This window comes from Aquarana catesbeiana, linkage group LG06, assembly GCF_042186555.1.
Source record: "Aquarana catesbeiana isolate 2022-GZ linkage group LG06, ASM4218655v1, whole genome shotgun sequence".
Lineage (NCBI taxonomy): Eukaryota > Metazoa > Chordata > Amphibia > Anura > Ranidae > Aquarana > Aquarana catesbeiana.
The window spans coordinates 338,163,566-338,189,454 of record NC_133329.1 but is presented as its reverse complement, the minus strand read 5'-3'; the positions used below and the strand labels follow the sequence as shown (position 1 = coordinate 338,189,454).

At 39.8% G+C, this 25,889-nt stretch overlaps 1 protein-coding gene across 2 annotated transcripts in view; it reads left to right on the top strand.

Moving 5' to 3' along the window:
* The window catches only part of ITGA6 (integrin subunit alpha 6), a 127,087-nt gene that overhangs the window by 60,438 nt on the left and 40,760 nt on the right, over positions 1–25,889 (top strand). For both annotated transcript variants that reach the window (XM_073633888.1, XM_073633889.1), the window contains exons 5-14: positions 3,403–3,534; positions 6,338–6,551; positions 13,432–13,628; positions 14,216–14,307; positions 17,672–17,799; positions 17,886–17,987; positions 20,428–20,489; positions 21,616–21,758; positions 23,407–23,553; positions 25,775–25,884. In XM_073633888.1, the coding sequence (XP_073489989.1) occupies positions 3,403–3,534; positions 6,338–6,551; positions 13,432–13,628; positions 14,216–14,307; positions 17,672–17,799; positions 17,886–17,987; positions 20,428–20,489; positions 21,616–21,758; positions 23,407–23,553; positions 25,775–25,884 (1,327 nt within the window). The remainder of the gene's footprint in view (positions 1–3,402; positions 3,535–6,337; positions 6,552–13,431; positions 13,629–14,215; positions 14,308–17,671; positions 17,800–17,885; positions 17,988–20,427; positions 20,490–21,615; positions 21,759–23,406; positions 23,554–25,774; positions 25,885–25,889) is intronic.

Below are 25,889 nucleotides of genomic sequence, written 5' to 3'. Positions count from 1 at the left end.
ATGTTTTCCCACTGACAAAGAAATGATCAGTCTATAATTTTAATAGTAGGTATATTTTAACAGTGAGAGACAGAATAACAAAAATATCCAGAAAAACGCATTTCAAAAAAGTTATAAATTGATTTGCATTTTCATGGTGAAATAAGTATTTGATCCCCTATCAATCAGCAAGATTTCTGGATACCAGGTGTCTTCTATACAGGTAATGAGCTGAGATTAGGAGCACTCTCTTAAAGGGAGTGTTCCTAATCTCAGCTTGTTACCTGTATAAAAGACAGCTGTCCACAGAAGCAATCAATCAATCAATCAGATTCCAATCTCTCCACCATGGCCAAGACCAAAGAGTTGTCGAAGAATGTTAGGGACAAGATTGTAGACCTACACAAGGCTGGAATGGGCTACAAGACCATCGCCAAGCAGCTTGGTGAGCGGGTGACAACAGTTGGTGCGATTATTCGCAAGTGGAAGAAACACAAAATAACTGTCAATCTCTCTTGGTCTGCGGCTCCATGCAAGATCTCACCTTGTGGAGTTTCAGTGATCGTAAGAACGGTGAGGAATCGGCCCAGAACTACACGGGAGAATCTTGTCAATGATCTAAAGGCAGATGGGACCATAGTCACCAAGAAAACAATTGGTAACTCCGTGAAGGACTGAAATCCTGCAGGTCCCCCTGCTCAAGAAAGCACATGTGCATGTGTGGGAAGGGAGTATGTATGTGCCTTACCTCCAATCAGCTGTCTCACAGTGTCTAGCAATAATCCATTCCTACAGATGAATGAGGAAGTGAAAAATCTAAGGCCTCATGTACACTGCTGCTGGTTGGGATGAGCTCCGGCGTGTTCGCACACTCCACGTGCAGAGCCCGCCAGGAAGTCGGCAGGGTGCTGCGCTAATCACAGGCAGTGAGACATTTCCCGATCTCTGCAGCCGCACATCGGGTAAATGTCTCACTGGTAGTGCCGACTTCCTGGCGGGCTCTGCACGTGGAGTGTGCGAACACGCCGGAGCTCATCCTTACTGCTGGTAAACGGACATTTAGGAGCAGTTGGGCATTTTTTTTAGCTGCCCCTGAACTCTCCTCTGTTATCTTATCAGTACATGTACACAAGGTCGTTTATTGTCATTTCTAGGCAGTTGAGTTTAGAAGCATTTTTTGGAATGCAAAAAAAATGCATTCAGGACGGATGTTCAGAGGCATTTTATACGCCAAATGCCTGTAACAGCCTGTAAACGCTGCTAAACGCGGTAACTCGCGTTTAGCAGCGTTTCCTTTACAGACATTTTTCATTTTAACAAAAAAAAAATAAAACTGCTTCTAAACGCAAACGCGGCTAAACGCAGCATGTAAACGTGGCTAAACTGAGGTTCGAGTTACCAAACGTCAGCCTCAAAACCTTAATGACTTGGAGAGGATCTGCAAACAGGAGTGGGACAAAATCCCTCCTGAGATGTGTGCAAACCTGGTGGCCAACTACAAGAAATGTCTGACCTCTGTGATTGCCAACAAGGGTTTTGCTACCAAGTACTAAGTCATGTTCTGTTAAGGGGTCAAATACTTATTTCACTCATTAAAATGCAAATCAATTTATAACTTTTTTTACAATGAGTTTTTTTGGATTTTTTTGTTGTTATTCTGTCTCTCACTGTTAAAATAAAGCTACCATTAAAATTATAGACTGAACATTTTTTTGTCAGTGGACAAATGTCCGAAATCAGCAGGGGATCAAATACTTTTTTTCTCTTACTGTATATATTATGTATAGTTTTTGTTATATTCCTCCCTGTATTGATTTGTATTGAAACTGTACTGTCTGGCCTCATGTTGTAAAGCGCTGCACAAACTGTTGGCACTATATAAATCCTGTATAATAATAATAATAATAGTATGTACAGTTACTTTACAAATTGTTTTTAAAAGTTTAGATAAACTTGTTAGCCATTTAAGTGAAAATTTAAAATTAGGGTGCATTTTGTGAAAACAGAGAAATGCCCTGTTAATTCAAATTCTGAATGTCTACTTATTATTGCAGTGATTTGTTTGTTTTCTTTTATGATTGAACAGTTCCGGATTCTGTGTGTCTGTATCCAACCGACTTACATTATTATACATAAAATAGACTTAAGGTTTTGATAGAAGATGTTTTACAGAAAACAGATATTTCCTTATATTTCCTAACCTGCTTTAGAAAATGACAGCTGGAATGGGATGAGTTAGGGAGAAAGCAGATATTTTACCTTTACTCTAATAGTAATAAATAACTTCAGTTTTGTAGCTGTAACCAGGTAAGCCTGGGAATCCAACAGGGACTCTTCTTCATTAATAATATCATAAATTCATTTTTTTACAGTTCCGTGTCTGCTTGGAACTTCCAGGTTACTTGAAAAAAAACAGACATTATGCTCTAGCATTACTTTAAAGGGAAATTATAATTTTCACATTTTTACATGCTTGTTATTTCATTTGGTATACATATTAGTGCCCTTTAGTGTCAAGAAAGTGGCTTTTTGCTGGACAAATCAGTTAACACATTGGGGTTGATTTACTAAAACTGGACAGTACCAAATCTGGTGCAGCTCTGTATAGAAACCAATCAGCTTCCAGTTTTTTTTTTTTGTCAAAGCTTAATTGAACAAGCCGAAGTTAGAAGCTGATTGGCTACCATGCACAGCTGCACCAGATTTTGCACTCTAGTTTTAGTAAATAAACCTCATTGTACTTAGAAGCATGACTTTACTGATTATGTGAACTGCACAGTTTATCAACATTAAACTAAATTGAATACGTAGTTGTACACTAATGCAGTTTCATATTGCTATAGTTAATGGCACATACACTTGCAATAGGATAGAAGATCTGTAAAGCACAAGAACTATATATCTATACTAATCAGAAACCTCTACATTTATATGTAATAAGAAAAATATGGCTGCCCCCATGCACATATAGGGGTTGATTTACTAAAACTGGAAGACTGCACAATCTGGTACAGCTGTGCATAGAAACCAATCAGCTTTCAGATTTTTTTTTTCAAAGCCTAATTGAACAAGTTAGAAGCTGATTGGCTACCAGGCACGGCTGCACCAGATTTTGCACTCTCCAGTTTTAGTAAATCACCCTCATAATTCTGATTTTAAACTAAACAGGTACAAAAATACCATGAAGATTTTACATTATATTGTTAACTTTAACATATATATAAAATTATAGTTTCCCTTTAAATCTTACTTTCATGCTAGTTTTTTAATTTTGATTTATAACATTCTTCCAAGTGTACCACCTTTCCATGATCAGTTTTGTTTCTGTAGCTTGTTTCGTTCATTTTTTTTTTTTTTTGTTTAGTTTGATCATTTAGGCTCATTTTCCATGGTTCACTTTAATTTACCATTTCAATCATTCAGGAATTGTTCGGGCAGAACACAGAAATAGCACATTGTTGGACGTTGGGATTTTAGAAGATGGTCCATATGAGACGGGTGGTGAAACAAAACGCAGTGCTGACTTAGTGCCTGTTCCTGCGAACAGTTATTTAGGTAACCGTTTTGAGATAAATTTATGAGATGTTGAGCTGTTGTACCCATTACAAGGGAATGCTGACACATGTAGTTCTCCTATACATTTTGTGTTATTCTCGTGGATGCCAATAAAAAAGACAGATTAGTAAATCAACCAAAGGTGGAATCTCTTTGCTTTACACATCCAAACAGGTGCAGAGTTTCTATATTTGTTAGTTCTTTTGCACATGATCGAGTGTTGGAAATGAATGCAGGCTTGTTTCATCAAATGTAAAAATTGTTTCTTTAGTAAATAATATAGGAGGGGAGGTCACTTTGACTACAATATTGGTTGATCTTTCCATTCTTTAGAAGAGCATTATGTTAAAGCTGAACTCCAGGCAAAGATCTAAATACACAGATGCAATGCATATATGCTGTATTACCTGGTGCTGGGGCTTTAAATGTTTTGATAGCTGATTGTTTTTGAGTTAAATGTAAATGACAGACCTAGAATTATTGCTCTCACTCCAACATTCGCAGCTAAACATAACTTGTGTGGCACAATTGCTATTTACATACAGGTGCGTGCCTTATGCACGTATTTGCTTTTTTCGTTGAGCGCAAGGTGACTGAGTTGCTTTTATTTTTAAAAAATGTTATACATTTTATTATAGTTGACTTTTTTACATTTTTTTATAAGATTTAACTTTATAGCTATCACACAAACAAGCCCCCTATGTCATATCATTGGGCAAGTGACAGGTTCTCTTTATTGAGACATCAGGGGTCTATTAGGCTCACTGCCAGCATTGTAAAAGTAATCAGGTGGCTATACAGAGCCTGGATCCCTTTTACATTAAATCTGGGATCCAGCTGCACAAAACAGATACAAGCTCATGACTGCTACTGCACAAAAGTTCCAAGAGATGAAGCAGTTAAAAAATAAATGTAATGTTGTATTATTGATTCCAGAGATGCAGTATGTGTGTTTTTATATCTGCCTGGAGTTCAGATTTAATTGCATTTGCTTCTGCCATTCCTATCTTTTTTTTTAAAATATGATTTTGTAGCAGTCATACAATTGCAGGATAAGTTTCAAGGTAACGATTAATGTTTTCATGATATTGTTTTCTAAACACAGAAGTCTTCTCTGTGCTTTTCTCTTTAACCTTCAATCTGCTCTTTTTCTGTCTTCTTGCTGTTATGAACACATCCAGGTCTCTTGTTCATGACTACAGTTTCCAGCACTGATCCAGATCAGTTTCTGTACAAATCTGAACCCCCACGAGGCAGGGGCGACAACATCTTAGATGTAACAACTAATAGCTACTTAGGTTTGTGGATGGAGTCAAAATAATTTGGTAACATCGTCATTCATGACCTTGCCCATTACTGTCACTGATATCACCAAGTCATAACAGCTAAAAGTCAACCAAAAGATTCATCTATTCTACCCAATACATTAAATGAACTTCTCAAATATTATTGCCTTTAAAAAAAAAAAAATCAGTTTTGGTATGGGGATGTTAAACATACCTGCTAGCAGGCTATAGCAGTGGTTCTTAACTATCTGGCTGCTGCCTCTCTCCTTCTGGGCCTCCATCCAGCTGCAGATCCCCTTCCTCCAGTGCCTTCCAGCTGCCTCTCGACCTAATATAATGACCTAGAGTGCCCCCTCAACCACCCACAGTGCCCCTAGACGCCCTTCAGTGCCCACAGTGCAACTCATCATCCTACAGTACCACCCAGGGCACTGCAGTGCCCCCTAGCTCGCTTTAACGCCTGTTGTCACTACAACAGCTCCCAGTCTACAACGGTGGTTCCCAGCCCTCACAGGGCTCTACAGTTCCCTAGCTTCTTGGAAAGACCTCATCCGCCAGATGGGCCCCAAGCTCCCTTCAGAAATCTCATCCCCTAATCCCCTATAGGGCCACCAAGTTTGTGGCAGTCCCGTAACATCCTCCAGAGCCTCCATCCCCCCACAGTGACACCATCTCTATCCAGAGCCTACTAGCATTTCAATACATAATTTGTGTGCATGTAAACTTCTTTCATTATTGGGGCACGGATGTGTTTTTGGAGATTTTGCTGGGCCCTGGTCTCAATAATGTATATAGGATGACTAGAAGGATATACAGTAGACTGCAATATATCAAAGACATGGCCAAGATCAAGTGAGATGGTTGAATCAACTTCCATTTCATCATATCATAATACCTTTTCCTTTTGTTTGATTCCACTTTGATTAAAGTGGATGTAAACCCGATTCATGAAATTTGAGCTGGGCACATATATCTGCAGTGTTTTGTTATCTCTCTTCAAAACACTATGTCTCCTAGCTGTCTCCTGCTCAGTTCTTCTGTTATCAGCCTGATAACTCCTGACAAGTTCTCTGTTATATAAAATAAAAGCAGCTGGAGTTTTGTGTTGGGGAAGATGCTATAAATAGATTAGCAGAGCCCTGAATGATTCAGCAAACTGCTCTGAAAGTCTCTACCTATGAGGAGAGGGGGTGTGTGCCTTTCCTCCAATCAGCTGTCTTGGCTGTATGCCCAGGCTTCACTTCAGTGCTTACCAGAAAGAGAAAATCTCCTAACAGGATCTGAACTTTCTAAACAGTATATAAAGCTGAAGACAGCAGATATACATGTAAAACTTATGTAGGGAGATTTGTTCCATCCCTGTGTATCATCTGAGGCTGTTTACTTCACTGAGTATATGTGAGGGTTTACATCCACTTTAATGGTCCACAAAACATGCAATATTACCTAATTATTTTTGTCATGTGTATTATTCTGTTATATTATGTTGTTTTATATGGTTCTATGATTCTTCCCAGGGTTTTCATTGGACAGTGGTAAAGGAATAACCTCCCAAGATGAAATGACCTTTGTATCCGGTGCTCCAAGAGCCAATCACAGTGGAGCAGTTGTGCTCCTGAAGAAATATCCTCCCAATGAAAGGATGCTGTCTCCAGAGTTTGTATTTCAAGGGGAAGGTTTGGCCTCATCCTTTGGTTATGATGTGGCAGTGGTGGACCTTAACAGTGACAGGTAAGATTTTTTGGTGGCTATTGTTAAATAGTAAAAGAGGTGTCCTCACAAATTACTTTGTATTATTATAGGCTAGTCAAAGTTCACCAAGCTCAAGGCTCTATTAGCTTATAACTCCTTATTCATGATGCAGATATTTAACCTGGAATCAGTTTCTTTAAGTCTTTCTTCTCTTCTTCAGCTTTGTACATCACATCCCTAAAGGCCCCCTTAGACTGCTTGAATTTCAGCCAATTCCTACCGAATCAGAGAAAAACTTGAGTTTTGCAGGTGGCCCTGCAAGCACAAGTCTATATTAAAACCGACTGAGCCAAGTGAAAAATTATTGGCCAGACAGGGACTGCATCCTAAGAGATGCAGTTGTTGTTCGGCAGCACCATTATACTCAGGCAGCCAGCAGTGGAGATTCCTCCATCCACATTTTTGTTCTGGTTGGGTGAACCGATTGATTTTCTCTCATTCTCTAACAAGCAGAATGAGGGAAAATCAAGCCATGTAAAAAATAACTAGTTAACTTATGCCCTGTACACACAGTCGGATTTTCCGATAGAAAAAGTGCGATCGGATTGTGTTGTCGGAAATTCTGATCGTGTGTGGGCTCCATCGGACTTATTCCGTCGGAATTTCCGACACACAAAGTTTGAGAGCAGGATAAAAAATTTTCCGACAACAAAATCCGATTGTTTAAATTCTGATCGTGTGTACACAAATCCGACGCACAAAGTGCCACGCATACATAATAAATTAGGAGACAAAAGCTATTGGCTACTGCCCCGTTTATAGTCCCGACGTACGTGTTATACGTCACAACGTTCAGAACGATCGGTTTTTCCGACAACTTTGTGCGACCGTTTGTATGCAAGACAAGTTTGGCCCAAAATTCGTCGGAAAAAATCCAATGGATTTTGTTGTCGGAATGTCCGATCAATGTCCGATCGTGTGTACAGGGCATAAGTCTCCAATAAAACATTGTTTTTTTTTTTTTTTTGTTCAGGCTCCATAGTCTTTGGCCTTCTTTTCTACATCTACAGATATCCCCCCCCCCCCCCCATATCCACATACCCACCTTTTCCGTTTCGCTTTCTTACTTTCCTTCAAGAGAAACTATTTATCTTGCAGAACTTCTCTTGTCTTTTATACCCCTTCTCCTAACTGGTGTTAACTTTGCCTTAATGCCCCATTCAGTAGCTTTGCCTCTCATCTCCTGAACTACAATGTCCAGTTTATCTCTCATTAGCAGCTCATGGCTTCCTTTTCCTAGCAAGTTCCTGCTTAGTTTATGAAGACTAAAGATAACCTATTCCCATTCAACTTCTAACATTACTGGTAAAATGTACTTCAACAGCAATTATGCAGTTAATATGATTACAAAATAAATGAAGGAAAGCCCCTCATTACAAACAGGGCATATTTGTTTTACAAGCTTTGGCTATTCTACTTTGTTATTTCAAAACCTTGTTTTTCATTTTTGCCTGGATATCATTGTAGTACACTCTAAAAACTAGATTAAAAAAGATATTCATCTTTAAACAGGAAAGTCAGGAAACCAAGAAGTTTGAAGATTTGGGATTCTTTTTTATCTAGAACGCTGGAGATAAGGGTCTTTCATGTAGTGCAAAGTGCATAAAATACACATAGGGGCTAATCTACCATAGGAGTCGTTTTTATGCTACATCTTTATCTAGCTGTAATTTACAGTATTAGACCTTCATTTTTCAAATAATCCCCATTATTTTCATAGGATTTGCCCAATTTGCCCATTATATTTTAAAGACGATTCACCCTGTTCCCTTTTATTTTTTTAAAGAGGATTTAACCACAAAGTAAAAGTTGAAGTTTAGCCCAAAAAGCTTCTCTACAGTTGGGTCCTGCATCTCCACTAGAAAGAGTTCTGCTCACTGTATGTCAAGAGCTAAGTGGTTGTAAACTCAAAAAAAAAGCCTGCAAGACAAAGGCATAATGAGCTAGTATGCATCGCTCATTTCAGTACTTACTTCAGTGCTCATGTGCCGATGACGGATACAGTGAATATCTCCTAAACTGTGCAAGTTTAGGAGTTATTTACGGTACCTACAGGTAAGCCTTATTATAGGCTTACCTGTAGTGAAAAGTAGTGTAACAGGGTTTACAACCACTTTAAATGCGTGTTCAATCTAGGGGACAGTAAAAGCACTTTTACTTGATTGCCCCACTTCCTCGACAAATGGCATTTCCCCAATGCTCCGGTGGTAGACTGACTCTTGGCCTTCTCACGCCTAGTGGGGAGAAGAGGCTGTGGGAACCAATCTAGCAGCATAGAGGAGACTGCGGAAGCAGAGGATCAGGTAAGTAAAATGACTTTGCCCAGTCCCCTAGACATAAACGGGAAATGAACCCTTGCGGTGCTGGCACAACCCCACTGCAAGAGGGACCTTTACTTTTCCTGGAGTTAAAGTGGAACTCCAGTTAAGCCGCTAAATGCACAGTTGAGAACACGTATATATTTATAGTTTTATATAATCTAAAAAAAAAGTATTCTGACAAATGTCCCTCAATATTCAAAGTCTCTCATTTGAATATAAAATAAAAGATTTTCTCAAGGGATCCTGAAATCGGGTTAAATAAAGCTTGCAATATTAAACGAGGCATTGCCATGCTTGATATTACAAGCTTCATTGGACCTGGATGAATATTAGGACATTTCTTTGAGTGCTGTTTTTTTTAGATTACATGTTTACCCTGAACAGGGGGGAAATGTGTTGCTAGCTGCTGGGGATTGTATATGATATTGGCTCCTCCTGTGCATTGATATTTTATTTGCGACATTTTTAGTTTTACTTGCCAAGGGATTTGATATTTGACACACATTTCTACTAGTCAGTAAGACTCCTCTTTTTTAATAACTAGTTAATGTGGAATCAACATTGACTATTTTTAATCCTTAATATAAACAAAAAAGTCAGTGCTACTACCCATACATCACATAGAAAACAGAGCCCCGGGCGCTCGATCCACAGTCGCTGGCTGAGTAGAGAAATGAGGAAAAGATGATCCGCACTCCAGTGATTGCTCTTAAAATACATTGTATTTATTGTCAAGCCACAGTGACCAAACGCAAATGAGAACAGTTGACACGTTTCAGCCTTTAAGGCCTTAGTCATAGTTATGACTAAGGCCTTATAGGTGAAACGCGTCAACTGTTCTCATTTGCGTTTGGTCACTGTGGCTTGACAATAAATACAATATATTTTAAGAGCAATCACCAGAGTGCGGATCATCTTTTCCTCATTTTTAATCCTTATGCTGCTAAAATTAGTAAATAGGAAGGTATATCATATTTTCATTCGTTTTAAACTTTTTTGTATCCATTTGTTCAGTTCCTGGTTTCTTGACTAGGCAAATTATGTCATACATCCCATGAGTCTTCAGGAGGGGAGGAGGTTTTTTTTTCATTTTAAGCACACCTTCCTGGCTGAGTGCCTGAGCTAAGGGCAGATGGATTCCCTAGAAGTAAATGCTACATGAATAATCTAATCATCTGCCCATACTAAAGATTGCCACGGCCAGAAATGCTAGGGGGTTATTTTCAAAGAGATGTGTCAGCAAAATAAAGCAGGCAGACATGGTTGGATGGGGGAGTTTGCTTTGAATACTAAACATTTATCAAATAGTGCTTTTGTTTTGTGGTGTTCAGATACAGTGTAGATCCTCTTTAAGGCTGGGCAGATTTCAGCCGCTCAGCCCATAGGAGATAACTTGATTCCCTTATCCATGCTGAATATCATGGGTGGAGGAATCTCCATTGTATTCAAGCAGTCGTGGCTGATCAGACACTGAACAGTGACTACATGGAATCACTGATTATTTTCAACCCAGGTCAGTTAATTTTTAAATCAACTTTTGTCAAACTAGGTAGTGTTCTACTCATGGCTCAAATTGTGTCCAGTTCAGCAGGAATCTACCAAAATTCAACTGTCAACAGGGGCCTTAAGCATTTAAGTGCTCAGTGCACAGAAGTGTGGATACAAATTCAGTTTCCACTGTGGAGGCTGGAGATGGAGAATAGAGGAAGCCGCATTGTAGAACCAGGAAGATGAATCAGATTCTCTGTCTGCCAACCTATCTGGCTGTGCAGTGCGAACAATGTGTGTAAATCACAAAATCTTTTAGCAGTTACACTGGTGATCCTATACAGTACACTATATTTCCAAAAGTATTGGGACACCTGCCTTTACATGGACATTAATGGCATCCCAGTCTTAGTCCATAGGGTTCAATATTGAATTGGTCCACCCTTTGCAGCTATAACAGCTTCATACCTTTTGGGGAATCTGTCCACAAGGTTTAGGAGTGTCTATGGGAATGTTTGACCATTCTTCCAGAAGCGCATTTGTGAAGTCAGGCACTGATGTTGGACAAGTAGGTCTGGCTTGCAATCTGTGCTCCAATTCATCCCAAAGGAGTTCTATCAGGTTGAGGTCAGGACTCTGTGCAGGCCAGTCAGTTTCCTCCACCCCAAACTCATTCATCTATGTCTTAATGAACCTTGATTTGTGGACTGCTTCAAATCATTTGGTGGAGGGGGGATTATGGTGTGGGGTTGTTTTTCAGGGGTTGGGCCTGGCCCTTTAGTTCCAGTGAAGGGAACTCTTAAGACGTCAGCATACCAAAACATTTTGTGGGAACAGTTTTGGGATGGCCACTTCCTGTTCCAACCTGACTGCGCCATCGGATCAGTGCACAAAGCAAAGTCCATAAAGACATGGATGAGCGAGTTTGGGGTGGAAGAACTTGACTGGCCTGCACAGAGTCCTGACCTCAACCTGATAGAACACCTTTGGGATGAATTTGAGCGGAGACTACAAGCCACATCAGTGCCTGACCTCACAAATGCGCTTCTGGAGGAATGGTCAAACATTCCCATAGACACGCTCCTAAACCTTGTGGACAGCCTTCCCAGAAGAGTTGAAGTTGTTATAGCTGCAAAAACTCAATATTAAACCCTACTGACTAAGACTGGGATGCCATTAAAGTTCATGTGCATGTATAGGCAGGCGTCCCAATACTTTTGGTAATATAGTGAATGTATTTTGGTTTGTGGAATATTTACTGTTTGGAATGCCCAGTCTTCTGTAATTTATTAAAGCTCCAATACACCTCCCTCCATACCCCCAAAATGGTCATGTTTTTGTAGCTTCATGAATTTTGGCAGGGTGAACGAACCTGCACAAAGGGATTTCCTCCAGTGGAACTCCTGTATTTGTTTTCTATTTATAAAGTAGGTAATTAAAATCCAGCCACTGTTACAGATCTACGGGGAGCCTGCTTTCACTAGTACTAATGTGCCACTCTATGACGTTAGTAATGGATTAGAGAGCCAACAGAGTATTAGAGACCCTCAGTGTGCTGCAGACCTGCTAATATTGTAACCTGGAGGCCTGGACCTCACATCCTTCCTGTGAGTCAGACTTATTCCATCGCCATGTACATGAAATGAAAAGCGTTATATTAGAGCTCATTTAGCTTGGAGTCATTTTTTTCTCCAGTCTACACTGCTAATGTATTAACTCCATAAATATTTTTAGACTCCAGACATACGTTTTTTCTTTTGCTGGAACACGCTTAAAAGCTTCCATGCAGAACACTTAGACCAGATGACATAGGATGAAATAGCACAATCGGAACTACACTTTGAATTCCAATTATTTATTATAACCACACAAGTATGTATTAAACAGCATTCCCTACTTGAGTTACGCCATCTTGGATTCATCTGAGGAAGCCGGAATGGCGAAACCCGAGTCGGAGTTCAGTGGGTTGCATTCGTTGTTTTAATTTGGAGGGGTGACTGAACCTTCACACACACCTGCTGATAGCTACATTTCAATACTGCTTCTTGAATTGTATACAGTAAAACCTTGGATTGAGAGTAACTTGGTTTGAGAGCGTTTTGCAAGACAAGCAAAATTTTTAAATAAATTTTGACTTGATATACAAGCGATGTCTTGATATACAAGTAGCGTAATGTCACAACTGGGAATAAAAGAGAAGAGAGGAGCCTCTAAGTGTAGCATTATGGTTACATTTAATGAAGGTACAACATTTAGCAACTCTCATGGTTGATGATTAAAACAGGTGCATCTAAGTATGCAGGCATCCAGGTAAAGTTGTCCACATAGACCAGTGATGGCGAACCTTGGCACCCCAGCTGTTTTGGAACTATATTTCCCATGATGCTCAAGTACACTGCAGAGTGGATGAGCATCATGGGAAATGTAGTTCCAAAACATCTGGGGTGCCAAGGTTTGCCATCACTGACATAGACCATCCTCTGCACCACCATAGATGTCATCCCTTCCACAAGTGCTTCAAGCCTCGCTTTCAGATCTCTCTACTGCAGGGTAGTCTTCCCGATTGCAGACTGACAGCAGTGAGAGGCGGCGGTGCGGAGGGAGGTCTATGTGGCCAGCTTTACCCCAGATGCCTGCATACTTAGATGTGCCTCTTTTAATCATCAACCATGTGAGTTGCTAAATGTTGGACCTTCATTAAATGTAACCATATTGCTACACTTAGAGGCGCCTCTCCTCTCTTTTATACTCTGTAGCTCCTGCTGGATTTTGCTTCTAATCCCCTTGTAGAGGCTTCCATTTGTGGATGGACATTTTATGGTTACACAATCTGGTCACATTGCTATAATCTTTTTATATGGACTATAAACTGAAGGACTTATGAATAAATGGTTGTGGAATGAATCATCTGAGATTCCATTATTTCTTATGGGGAAATTTGCTTTGATATAAGAGTGCTTTGCTTTGGTTTTACTATATAAGAAACCTTTGTGAGTCAGACTTTTAATCTTCTTGCGATGACCGGTATGTGATTATTTTTTTCCCCACAGTTGGCAGGATGTTGTTGTCGGGGCCCCTCAATATTTTGATAAGACTGACAAAGAAACTGGAGGTGCGATCTATGTGTATATGAATGAAGCTGGCAAATGGGAAAATGTGCAACCAAAACGAATTGTTGGAAGCAGGGACTCCATGTTTGGTATTTCCGTGAAAAATATTGGAGATGTCAATCAAGATGGCTACCCTGGTAAGAAAATGTGGTATAATCTGGTTATACACAAGTAATACGTGCAGGGCTTTTATATATGTATTAAATCATTTAGAAACTAGATCTGGATTGGCTCTTAGTTCGCTGTATTATGAGCGTTCACGCTATACTCTGCATTACTGGGACCATTCACTAAGGCTGAAATATGTCTGCCAACTCTGTATTTGTAGTGCTGCTGGTTTTTGAAATAACTGAAAATAACCTAAAAAAATGGCTTACAAGAAATTGTAACTTTGTCCATTTAACAAAACATGATCATGTTAGAGAGTGGGTTGTGAGCGCCATCTACTTGCTGGAAATAAAAACTATAATGTGTTCACATGCATTTTATCACATCCACTTGACCTGTTAGTCCTAACCATAATAAAAATATGCAAATACACTATAAATTTCCTTCAAATGAAAACATTTTGCTCATAGCGTGAAAGAATTTTTGACATTTAGAAATGCTTTGCATCAAGTGACAAGTTCAGCATCATGAAGCTTTTTATTGTGCAAGATCAAGTTCAGATATTTCAAAAGTATGTTTTTCTTGTATACTAACACACCTATATCATTCTTCTTAGACATTGCTGTAGGAGCACCGTATGATGAAGGTTTTGGCAAAGTCTATATTTATCATGGTTCCAAAACTGGAATAATAGAAAAACCAGCCCAGGTATTTTTTTTTGAATGTGTCATGGTCAGTAAATCTGATTAGAGTGTTTTTTTGTTTTTTTTTCATTTTCACTTTGATATATCTTTATTGAAAAGGATGCCATTATACAGAAAAAAAGGAAATAACTATGCTCTTTGACTGTGACCTAAATAAACATAGGCCAACCAAATAAATATATTTCAACATTCCCTATTTGTGCTGCAACCAACTGGAAAAACAAAAAAATGCTAAAAACAATTGAAAACATGCTAAAAAATTAAACAAGACAAGAGAAAACAAGACAAAATAAAACAAGACAAAACAAAATAAAACAAAACAGAACAAAACAAAAAACACATTTTTTTATATGTAACTAAATCCTAGTGGGCTCTAGCTGGCAATGCACCTAAAAAGCCTAAAACTAACTTGACATGTTGCCAATTCACTTATAGGATACATTTGCCTTTAAAGTAGAACAAAGATTTCAATGCACCGCAGCACTTTTTTTTTTGGGTATACTGAATCTGCACTCACAGCTTTCTTAGCCCCCTTGCAAACTCCCACAAATACCTATTGAGCCTGCCAGTGAAATCCACCGAATGCACCCTTCTGTGATGTGGCAATGATGCTGCACTGCCCCTGAATTCAGAGCAGAGTTGTCACTCTCATATAGACTGTGCCTTCTAATGCCCCGTACACACGGTCGGACATTGATCGGACATTCCGACAACAAAATCCATGGATTTTTTCCGACGGATGTTGGCTCGAACTTGTCTTGCATACACACGGTCACACAAAGTTGTCGGAAAATCCGATCGTTCTGAACGTGGTGACATAAAACACGTACATCAGGACTATAAACGGGGCAGTAGCCAATAGCTTTCGTTTCTTAATGTATTCTGAGCATGCGTGGCACTTTGTGTGTCGGATTTTATAGCAAGCTCTCAAACTTTGTGTGTCGGAAATTCCTATGGAAAATGTGTGATGGAGCCCACACACGGTCGGAATTTCCAACAACAAGGTCCTATCACACATTTTCCGTCGGAAAATCCAACCGTGTGTACAGGGCATTACACTTGTGGAATGAAAAAAAGGTGGCATGAGTATCAACACTGTCACTGCTGATTCACAAACCTGTGGCCTGTCAATCAGCATCTGGTCACACCTACTCGCACTGCCTCTGTTACTGGAACACTCCTATTTTGAGCTGCAGTGTCTGGCAGGGAGAGCATGTGAGTCTTAAATAAGGGTGGATTTGGCCCAGTCAGGGGAGGTAAAGGATTTTTTTTATTTTATGAAGCCTGTGCATTACAGAGTAACTGGATTTGGTACTTGTTTACAATGTCATATAGAAACCTTTAGTCATACTTCATTTAGTTGATGGCAGGAAGTTTCAGCTTAAGTGGTGTTCCACCCAAAAAAAAAAAAAAAAAAAAACTACATGAAAAATCCTAAAACAAAATACAAAAAAAATTTTTTATTTTTTTTTACTCACATCTAAATGTCTGTTTCAAGGGGGTCCCTCGTAGTCTGCCTCTTTCAGTGCCTGGGCTGGTGACATCACTTCCGTCTCGGCACAGGAAGGGCTCAGCTCTGCTCCCTCCCTCCTGTCAATCATCTGGGACCCATTACAGCTCCCAGGTGACTGAGCGGCCAATCACGCCGCTCGAGCATGCTCAGTGGGTGCCAGGCTGTGAAGCCACAGCCCGGCGCCCACAGTTGCAATGCCGGCACCGCCGAACGGAGGGGGAGACGAGCGGGGCTTCGATCCCCCGCATCGCTGGACCCAGGGACAGGTAAGTGTCCAATTAAAAGTCAGCAGCTGCAGTATTTGTAGCTGCTGACCTTTAATTTTTTATTGTTAGTGGCCCTCCTCTTTAGGATAGTTTTAAGTGGTTGTAAACCCTTACATATGCACAGTGACTACCTTCAGATGAAACAAATCATCCTACATAAGTTGTACCTTTTTATCTGAAGCCTTCTCTTCTCCAGAGCTCCTCAAAGTACAGAGTTTACACAGCATTTCTGAGCTCCAGAAGGCAGGGTGTGTGGTTCTGGTGTCACACACTGCACAGCACAGAGAGGAGCAGCCAATCAGGTTCTCTCTTTCTTCCATTTTGCATGGGGTGAATGATAGGAAGAAGCTGAAAGGCTGCCAGGCAAAACAAGAACACTTTCTCCTCCAACACCTAAAGACCTGAGTGAATGGAAAGGACACCTCCTTCTACACAGTCACAAAGAAAAACATGCATAGCTGAGTTGTTGCCATGTACTAGGATTGCTTGATGTCCTAATAAATAATCAGACGTGACTCATGTAAATAGCAGAGGGAGGAGAGAAAAGCTAGAAATCACACTTGCTGCTTTGGATTGAGGCTAGTACACACTATAGAAGGATATGCTTTGTTCATTTTTCATTTCAGAGGTTTACAGCCACTTTAAGGGACTGGGCTGTTAAACTTGTTCTTTAATTGCTACCTCTCCTAACTCTACTTGTACTAACCTCCAAAAACCAGAACCTGCATATTACTTTCTCTTCTAGCTCCTATAATGCAGCATTATAACCTGGGACCTATACAGGGCTTTTTCACTGTGCTGTAGCAGGGGGACAGAGCGGAGATGTGGGAATGTGATAGACAATAATATTTGAAGGGACATAGTTGGCCAGTTGAGTGAGAAACACAACCTTTAAGACCCAACAGAAGTTTTAACCCTTTCCCCCAACTAACGTAAGGATGGAAAAAGGTATCCACAGAGCTTACCAATTCCTGGCCAGCATATTGTTATTGCCAGGTTTATGTTGTAGGAAGGTGCATGCATTATGTATATTTGTCTATGAACACATTCACGACACCACAGATTTATCTTTTGAAGATGAAGCCTTTGCATCTCATTTAAAGTGGTTGTAAACCTCAGTCATGAAATCTGAACAAAGCACATATATCTGTAGTGTTTACTTGTCTCTCTACCAAGCTCTGATTGTCAATTCTCTCTGGTGCTTCCTTCCTCAGCATGTGTCACTTCTGATAAGTTTTTCCAACACATGAGATAAAATGGTAACAGCTCTGCGTTGTTCCTTTGTTCCTGTGCCGTGTTTGATGGGGGGTGTCCCTGGGGGGTGTCCCTTTCCTCCAGTCAGCTCTCACACACTATACAAGAGCTCTAACTGCAGCTCTCCATCCCCTCCTCTGTTATACTGACAGATGCAGAAGGATTTTCAGTACTTTGAATGGATGTAGAAAAGAGAAACTTATGTAGGAGGATTTGTTTCATCTCCGTGTATCATCTGAGGCTATTCACTTCACTAGGTATAGAAGTGAGTTTACATCCACTTTAACGCATATTACAGTCTAATGTTTTGTGTTTTTTTTTTTTTTTTAATGAAGATCATTGATGGGAAGAGCACAAATACTCGGACATTTGGTTACTCTATTGCTGGAAACATGGATCTAGACAGAAATTTATACCCAGATATAGCAATTGGATCGTTATCAGATTCTATAAATGTTTTCAGGTAAGATAATAATATTGTGTCCGCTAATATATACGGTTATGCAAGCCTCATAACTTTTTTCCTAATTATTTTCTTTTTCACAAAAGGGCACGCCCCGTTATCAGCATCAAGAAGACAATCAAAATGACTCCAGACAAAATTGACTTCAATAAGAAAGATATGAACTGTGCTGCAGCAAGCAAAATCTGGTAGGAAGTTGGTTTATATTTGCACTAAGTACTTCTGTCCCTGTTTTCATGATATTGTGCCTCAGAATCACAAATGAGAACAGGAACATATACACAATACTCATAACCAGCCAATCAGGTTCTCTCTTTCTTCCATTCTGCTTGGGGTGAATGATAGGAAGAAGCTGAAAGGCTGTCAGGCAAAACAAGAACACTTTCTCCTCCGACACTTAAAGGAGAAGTAAAGGAAACATTTTTTTTTCTGACTCATACTTACCTAGGTGGATGCAGCATTGGTTCAATGCTGCATCTGTCCCCCGCCGACTCTAACAATGAGAACCGAGCGATCAAACAATGCCAATTGCTCGATTCTCAGGGCTCCATGAGCAGCGATCTGTTGACTGTCAGTCTCCGGCTCTCTGCTCTGCCCCGAGCGGCTGGCGCAGGCTCTCAGTGACTCGCTGAGAGGCTGAGCTGGGTGTCGGTCCAGGCATGTGGGTGGATCCCGTCCATTCGGTCGCAGTCCTTCCCAAGCCTGGACTGGCTCTGTGACATCAACCGACAACGGGCTTCAGCCTACTGATCATGATCATGTAATTGCAAAAGGTCCTTGTTCAGGTGCTTCCTGTTATAGAGTGGCAGTGCTTTGCTTCTGTCTCCCAGTTGTGCCCTAGCCTTGTAAAACCCGCCTTAATTGGGTTTAAATTTCAAAATAATTTTCTTTCCAAAATTGTAACTAAGAATTTTCATTCAAATTTTTGCACCATTAGTGGGCTGCAGCAATGACAATGATTTTGGTGCAGCCATCAAATTTGAGTAATCAGGCATGTTGGAATTTTTTTGAAAAACGAACAAATTTCTAATCGATGATGGGATAATCGTGTGAGCAATATAATCGAAAACGAAATGCGCATGAGCTGTGACCTGGTAAGAAAAGAAGATTCCCGGCCACAAAATGTATTTTCTGTAGCAACATGAGCAGAAATTGAAGGATTGATTGGTCGAATTTCGAAATCAATGGTGGCGCCATCGGAGTGCAAAATGCACAAAATTTCTGATTTCTGATTCGTTCGAAATTCGACTCAAGTATGGCCTGCATAACACAGATTATGGATGTAAACCACAAGTAGCTGTTTCAACACACATTGTATAGGCATGGTCCATTGTTGTCACCATCAGCCAACCCACCATTAAACATCCCATACAGTCACTGTTGGAGGACATGTAGACTGGAAGGAATTTCAAAGATCTACAGCACCGAGATGCAACAAAGGATGAAAAAAGGGGGGACACAAGTATTAAAAAAAAAGACAATTGTTTAAAATGCAGTGTTTTTGAAAACTAAGGGGTTGATTTATTAATGTTGTCACGCAAGATTCGCACAACTTTACATAAGATTTACACATTTTTCTAATTGAATCTTATGTGAAAAATCTTGGGTGAAAGTTGTATAATTCTTAGGTGACAACATTGAAAAATGGACCCCCTAATGTCATTCATTTGGGATGTACATATGCTTTAAAGCTGAACTCCAAGCAAACAGCTAAATACACATATAAAATTCATACAGTATATGGGAGCTGGGATTTGTATTTCTGTCCTTCCAGTTCTGAGATCTGCACAACTCTGTCCTACAGTGCAGTCTTGGGAGGGAACCTGATCTTTCTCTGCTGCAGTTTCACTTTCACTTGCAGGTTGCACACCCCTACCCTGTGACTGGACAGTAGAGGAGAAGCAGCAGAACCTTAAGCTTATCTCTCTGTTATTGCACCACAGCACACCTGATTGGCTACTTATGCTGCTTCTCCTTTCCCCCCTTCTCAGCGCTGCTACACAGTGGGACTGCAAGAAGGTGATGTTAAAGTGTAACTAAAGGCAAAACTTTTTTTTAGTTTTGGATAGAGTGGAGAGGGATTAGAACACCTGCCAGTTTTTATTGTTGTCTGTGTCTTTTGTTAAGGAGATTCACCCTCTCTAGTTGTCCTGTTTACCATTATCATTAGAATTGAAAGTCAAAGAAAACACAAATTTTGTGTCCCCAAAAAAGTAATAGAGGGGAAATCTTCCAATGGGGACACTAGTTCTGGTGACCTGGGGGTCCCCAAGTAATTCCCTTAATTTGTAGGGATTTCCTCTCACTTCCTGTTTAGCTATGGGACAGGAAGTGAAAGGAAATCTCCTAAATGGGACACAGATGGCGAAAAAAAATCTGACGGGGTTATAACCCTCCCTTACTCTATCCAAAATTAATAAAATAGTTTTATTCATATAGTTCTACTTTAAGTCAAGTTCAGATACTTACATTACTTGCATTTAAAAAATACCATTCACTTAATGATGTATTAATGAATAAAGAGCTGCATTAGTTTGCATTTTTACATCTGCCTGGAGTTCAGCTTCAACTAAATCCAATCAAACAGGCAAAACTTTCTAACCAATGTTTTTTTTTTGTATTCTTTAGTTTGACAGTTGACGTCTGTTTGTCGTATACTGCTATTCCCCGTAATTACAATCCAGTTCTAAGTAAGTGCATTACTATTTTCTAATTAGCTTTCTAGCCACAGGTATATAATTTGCCATAATGTAAATATCGCTGAGACAACAAGGATGGCACTATGAGGGGAATTTACTAAGACTGGAGCAGTTAGAATCTGAAGCAGCTGTGCACAGCGACCAATCAGCTTTTATCTTTCATTTTCAAAGCTTAACTGAACAAACTGAAATTAAAAGCTGATTGGTTACTATGCACAGCTGTTCTGGATTCGGTCGGATAATTTTTTTTTCTGTACTCTCACCAGTCAGTGTCCCTGATCACAGCCACCCCCATTATATTATAATGCTGTACTGCACTGGTGACAGTATACGTTATATGATAATGCTGTACTGCACTGGTGACAGTATACGTTATATGATAATGCTGTACTGCACTGGTGACAGTATGTAAAGAAAAAAAATGAAATTTCTTTTTTTTTTTTAATTTCTTCATGTTCCAAAAATTCTGACCAAAAAAAATTCAACTTCAAAAAACTCACCATGCCTCTTACTAAATACCTTGGCCTGTCTACTTTCCTTGAAGGGGTCATTTGGGGGTATTTGTACTGTCCTGGCGTTTTCGGGCCTCATGAAATGAGATAGGCCGTCGGTATTGATCACTCTTCAGATATATACCATAGTTTGTGGACTCTATAACTTTCACACAAATAAATATACTAAATAAAAAGACTAAATATAATACACTGATTGGGTTATTTTCACCAAAAATAACCTAAATTTATGACCTAAATTTATGAAGAACAATTATTTATTTGTAAAATTTTATAACAGAAACGAAGAAAAACGATTTTTTTTTAACAATTTCAGTCTTTTTTTGTTTATTTAGCAAAAAGTAAAAAACTCACTGGTGATTAAATACCACCAAAAGAAAGCCCTATTTGTGTGAAAAAAATGATAAAAACATTTTTTGGGGTACAGTGTTGCATGACCAATTGTTATTCAAAGTGCGACAGCGCTGAAAGATGAAAATTGACCTTGGTAGGAAGGGGGTAAAAGTGCCCAGTGTTGAAGTGGTTAAGTCTTGTTGTTTTCCTATTATAAGAAATGATAACTATGTATTAGTCTATACGTAATTCTTCTCTTTGGCTTCCTACAGCACTCGGCTACACGCTGGATGTGGAAAGTGAAAGGACTAAATTAGGTTTGTCCTCCAGGATTGCGAATTTCCCAGAGCCAGGAACAGTAACCCTACGACAACAAGGCCAAGACAAATGTTTCCAGAAAGTTCTATATGTACAGGTAAGGGCAGCAGTAGATACTTGTTAGGACAGATATTGAAACTATTATTATTATTATTATTATTATTATACAGGATTTATATAGCGCCGACACTTTACGCAGCGCTTTACAACATTAGGGCAGACAGTACAATTATAATACAATTCAATAAAAGGGGGAATCAGAGAGCCCTGCTCATTAGAGCTTACAATCTAGGAGGGAGGGTCAAGTTATACAAAAGGGTAATAGCTGTGGGGGATGAGCTAATGGAGAAAATAGTGCAGTTGTTAGATGGAGGTAGGATAGGCTTCTCTGAAGAGGAAAGTTTTCAGGAAACGCCTAAAAGTGGATACATTTGCAGACAGTCTGACAGATTGGGGTGGGGAATTCCAGAGGATGGGTGAGGCTCGAGAGAAGTCCTGGAGGCGGATATGGGAGGAAGGGATGAGGGAGCTAGAGAGCAGGAGGTCCTGGGAGAAACTAAAAGTATTAGGGTTCAAAAAGGGGGAAGTGGTCTCGTGATTGGCCTGTCCTTCCCGCACCTTGGTAAAGAGGTACCGTGGCTGGACGGAATGAGGTAAATACCCAATCATGTGCAAGAAAAGTTTTAAAAAACTTGACTTTTACTAGCACCAGTGTTAATTTTGGCAGCAAATTTCAATTCAGTTTTAGTTTTAGTCTTAGGACTAAAATGGCGTTTTAGTTTTAGTCCCATTTTAGTCTTCTGCAATTGTTTTAGTTTTAGTTGTATTTAATCGACTAAATCTCCAGGACATTTTAGTCGACTAAAACAAATTTTAGTCATCTAAAATCTAATGGGTAGAGTTAAATTGTAATGCATTATTTAAGCATTTCTCTACAATTTCCTAACTCATTATATACTGCTGGAGTGAAAAATCTATTATTATTATTTATGGTATTGAGGTATGAACATGCACTACAGACCAGTGTTCATTTTGACGTCAAATTTCAATTTAGTTTTAGTCTTATGCCCTGTACACACAGTTGGATTTTCCAACGGAAAATGTGTGATAGGACCTTGTTGTGGGAAATTCCGACCGTGTGTGGGCTCCATCACACATTTTCCGTCGGATTTTCCGACACACAAAGTTTGAGAGCTTGCTATGAAATTTTCCGACAACAAAATCCGTTGTCGGAAATTCCGATCGTGTGTACACAAATCCGACGGACAAAGTGCCACGCATGCTCAGAATAAATAAAGAGATGAAAGCTATTGGCTACTGCCCTGTTTATAGTCCCGACGTACGTGTTTTATGTCACCGCGTTCAGAACGATCGGATTTTCAACTTTGTGTGACCGTGTATATGCAAGACAAGTTTGAGCCAACATCCGTCGGAAAAAATCCTAGGATTTTGTTGTCGGAATGTCCGATCAATGTCCGACCGTGTGTACAGGGCATTAGTCTTTTGACTAAAATGGCATTTTAATTTTAGTCGTATTTTAGTCATCTCAATTGTTTTAGTCGTATTTTAGTCGACTAAAATGTTTTAGTCGACAAAATTAACACTGACTAGCACATGATTGGATGATTGAAGTGACTATATTTACTAATTCTAGTGACCATTCACTTTGCTATGTGAACGGTCCTTTAGTAAATCAATCCCCCAGACTACTGCACAGCAGACTTACAATTGTCTTGCTCTCTTAGGAAACTATTAAAGACAAACTTCGACAGATTCCTGTGTCTCTTACTGTGGATATTAAAAATGTCCGTCGGAAAAAGAGACAAAGTGGCTCCTTGCCAGATCTTATGCCAATCCAGGATGCCATTGAGCCCAAAACAATCACAACAGAGGTAACTCATTTATTTTTATTACTGCTTTTTTTGAATGACTTTGCTCATGTCTTTTAAATTTAGAGGTGTTTATAGATTTTGTTGTATGATTCCGCATTGCATTTGCACAATATTGCACCAAGCTACATTGGGAAAATATTTTTGGCAAATAGGATCCTGTACTATGCGCATTAGGCTTTATGCACATTGGGCAGAAAAAAATGCCACGTTTCCAGACGTTTGGTGTTAATTTTTTTAGCCTGTAAACACACATGTATATCAGGCTCCCTTCACACCTAGGTGTTTTTGGGCGTTTTTCTGCTGTAAGCCTCAGCTCTAAAAATGCCCAACAAGAAAAATCCTATTCATTTCAATGGCCTCTGTTCACATCTGAGTGTTCTGATGCTTAAAGCAAAACGCCCGTCGCTCAAAAAAGTACAGGAGCTTCTTTTTTGGCAGATTACAGGCGTTTTTAATTCTTTTACATTGGTGACCTTTTAACCTTGAAACTGCCTGTACAAAAACGCTGGAAAAACGCCTGTAAAACAGTAACGCCTAGGTGTGAACAGAGCCTAAGCTTATATGTCCATGTAAACATAGGTGTTTACAGACGTTTACAGGCTGAAAAATAATATCACAATCGCGTTCAGGAGAGGAGCATTTGGGCAGAAAAAATTGAATGAACGTGCACAAATGAGCATAAATTTGCTTTAATGCTAGACACGTTGAGGCACGTCGATGCATTCCATAAACTAGAAGAAATTAAAGCGGTTGTATGCACGGAGAAAAAAAACAAAAACTGTAAGGCAAAGGCATAATGAGCGAGTATGCACTTTCATACGGGGCGGATCCGTCCAAGCAGAATCTGCCTGCTTAGTGGGGGATCTCTCCGCTGATCCCCGTTAAGCAGGCGGATGACAGGTCCGTGTCCATTCCAAACGCAGAGCAGACACGGACACAACCTGCTCTCCTCTAGGGGGCGGTCGGATGGAAACAGACTGCATGTCCGTTTTCATCCGATTGTCATCTGATCCGCTGGAATCCACTTTTAGAGGAATTTATTAGATCGGATGCCGACGGGTGTCCATGACATCCGCCGCCCCATAGAGAACAATGGGTTATCCAATCAGGTGCGCCTGAAAAACTGACAGGCGGACCTAATCAGTCTGCTGGTGTGAAAGGGGCCATACACTTTTAACACAGGAGCACCTGTATTTACAATGTTGGGCATTGAGCACTTTCCATCAGTCGGTATTACCTTGAATGGACTTGGACTGTTCACTGCGTATATTTATGAACTTTCTTTATTACTTTTTATTTATTGGTATATAATTAAGAATTTTTTTTTATTCACTATTAATTTGAAAGCAGGTACTGCTGGAGTATTACTTAATTTGTGTTGTTTATAGATTTGTATTGGTATTTGGATTATTTATATTTGCGTTGTTAATATTTAATTAGCAAAGTATTTAAAGGGACATGCGTACCTTTTCTTTTTGTTTATTTTTTTGCTTAAAGTGGTTCTAAAGACAGAAGGTTTTTTTCACCTTAAGATCCAGCAGTGTGCACAAGAGCCTCAGCTGTCTGGGGACTCTCCCTCCTCATTGGCTGAGACAGCAGCGAGCGATGCTGTCCATCAAAGTCAGTTAGCCAATGAGGAGAGAGAGAGGGAGCAGGGCCGAGCCGGATCCGTGTCTGAATGTATACACAGAGCAGCGGCTCGGGAGCAAGCTGCTTGCTGTGGGGGCACTCAGCAGGAGGGAGGGGCCAGGAGCACCAGCGAGAGTCACGAGAAAAGGAGGATCGGGGCTGCTCTGTGCAAAACCATTACACAGAGCAGGTAAGTATAACATGTTTGTTATTTTTAAGCCAAAAAAAAACCTAAGACTTTAATATCACTTTAAGTCCGGTATTCAGGCTTTTTTCAGGTGCTGCAGTCGGTAGTTTTAGACCAAGCCTAAGTCTAAGGCTGGTCATACATTATACAATTTTCTTATACTATTTCCCTTTAGATTTACCAAAACTATGTAATTTGAGGTCAAACCTAAACATTTTCATTTTGTATGCAATCAGGCAGGCCCTTGCACTGCATTGTTGAAGGTAAAGCTAAAGGAAATTGAACTAGAAAATTGTATAATGTATGGCCAGCTTTACTGAATGATTTACTAGAAAATGACAATACTGATGCCTGGACCATATGCCATGGATATGTTTAGCCAACCAGTTTCTATGTTGCTTTTAGGCTCATTTTCTGAAAGAAGGATGCGGTGAGGATAATATCTGCAACAGTAACATGAAGATCTCTTACAACTTCTGCAATAAAGAGGCGGACACCTACACCGAACTGAAGAAGTATA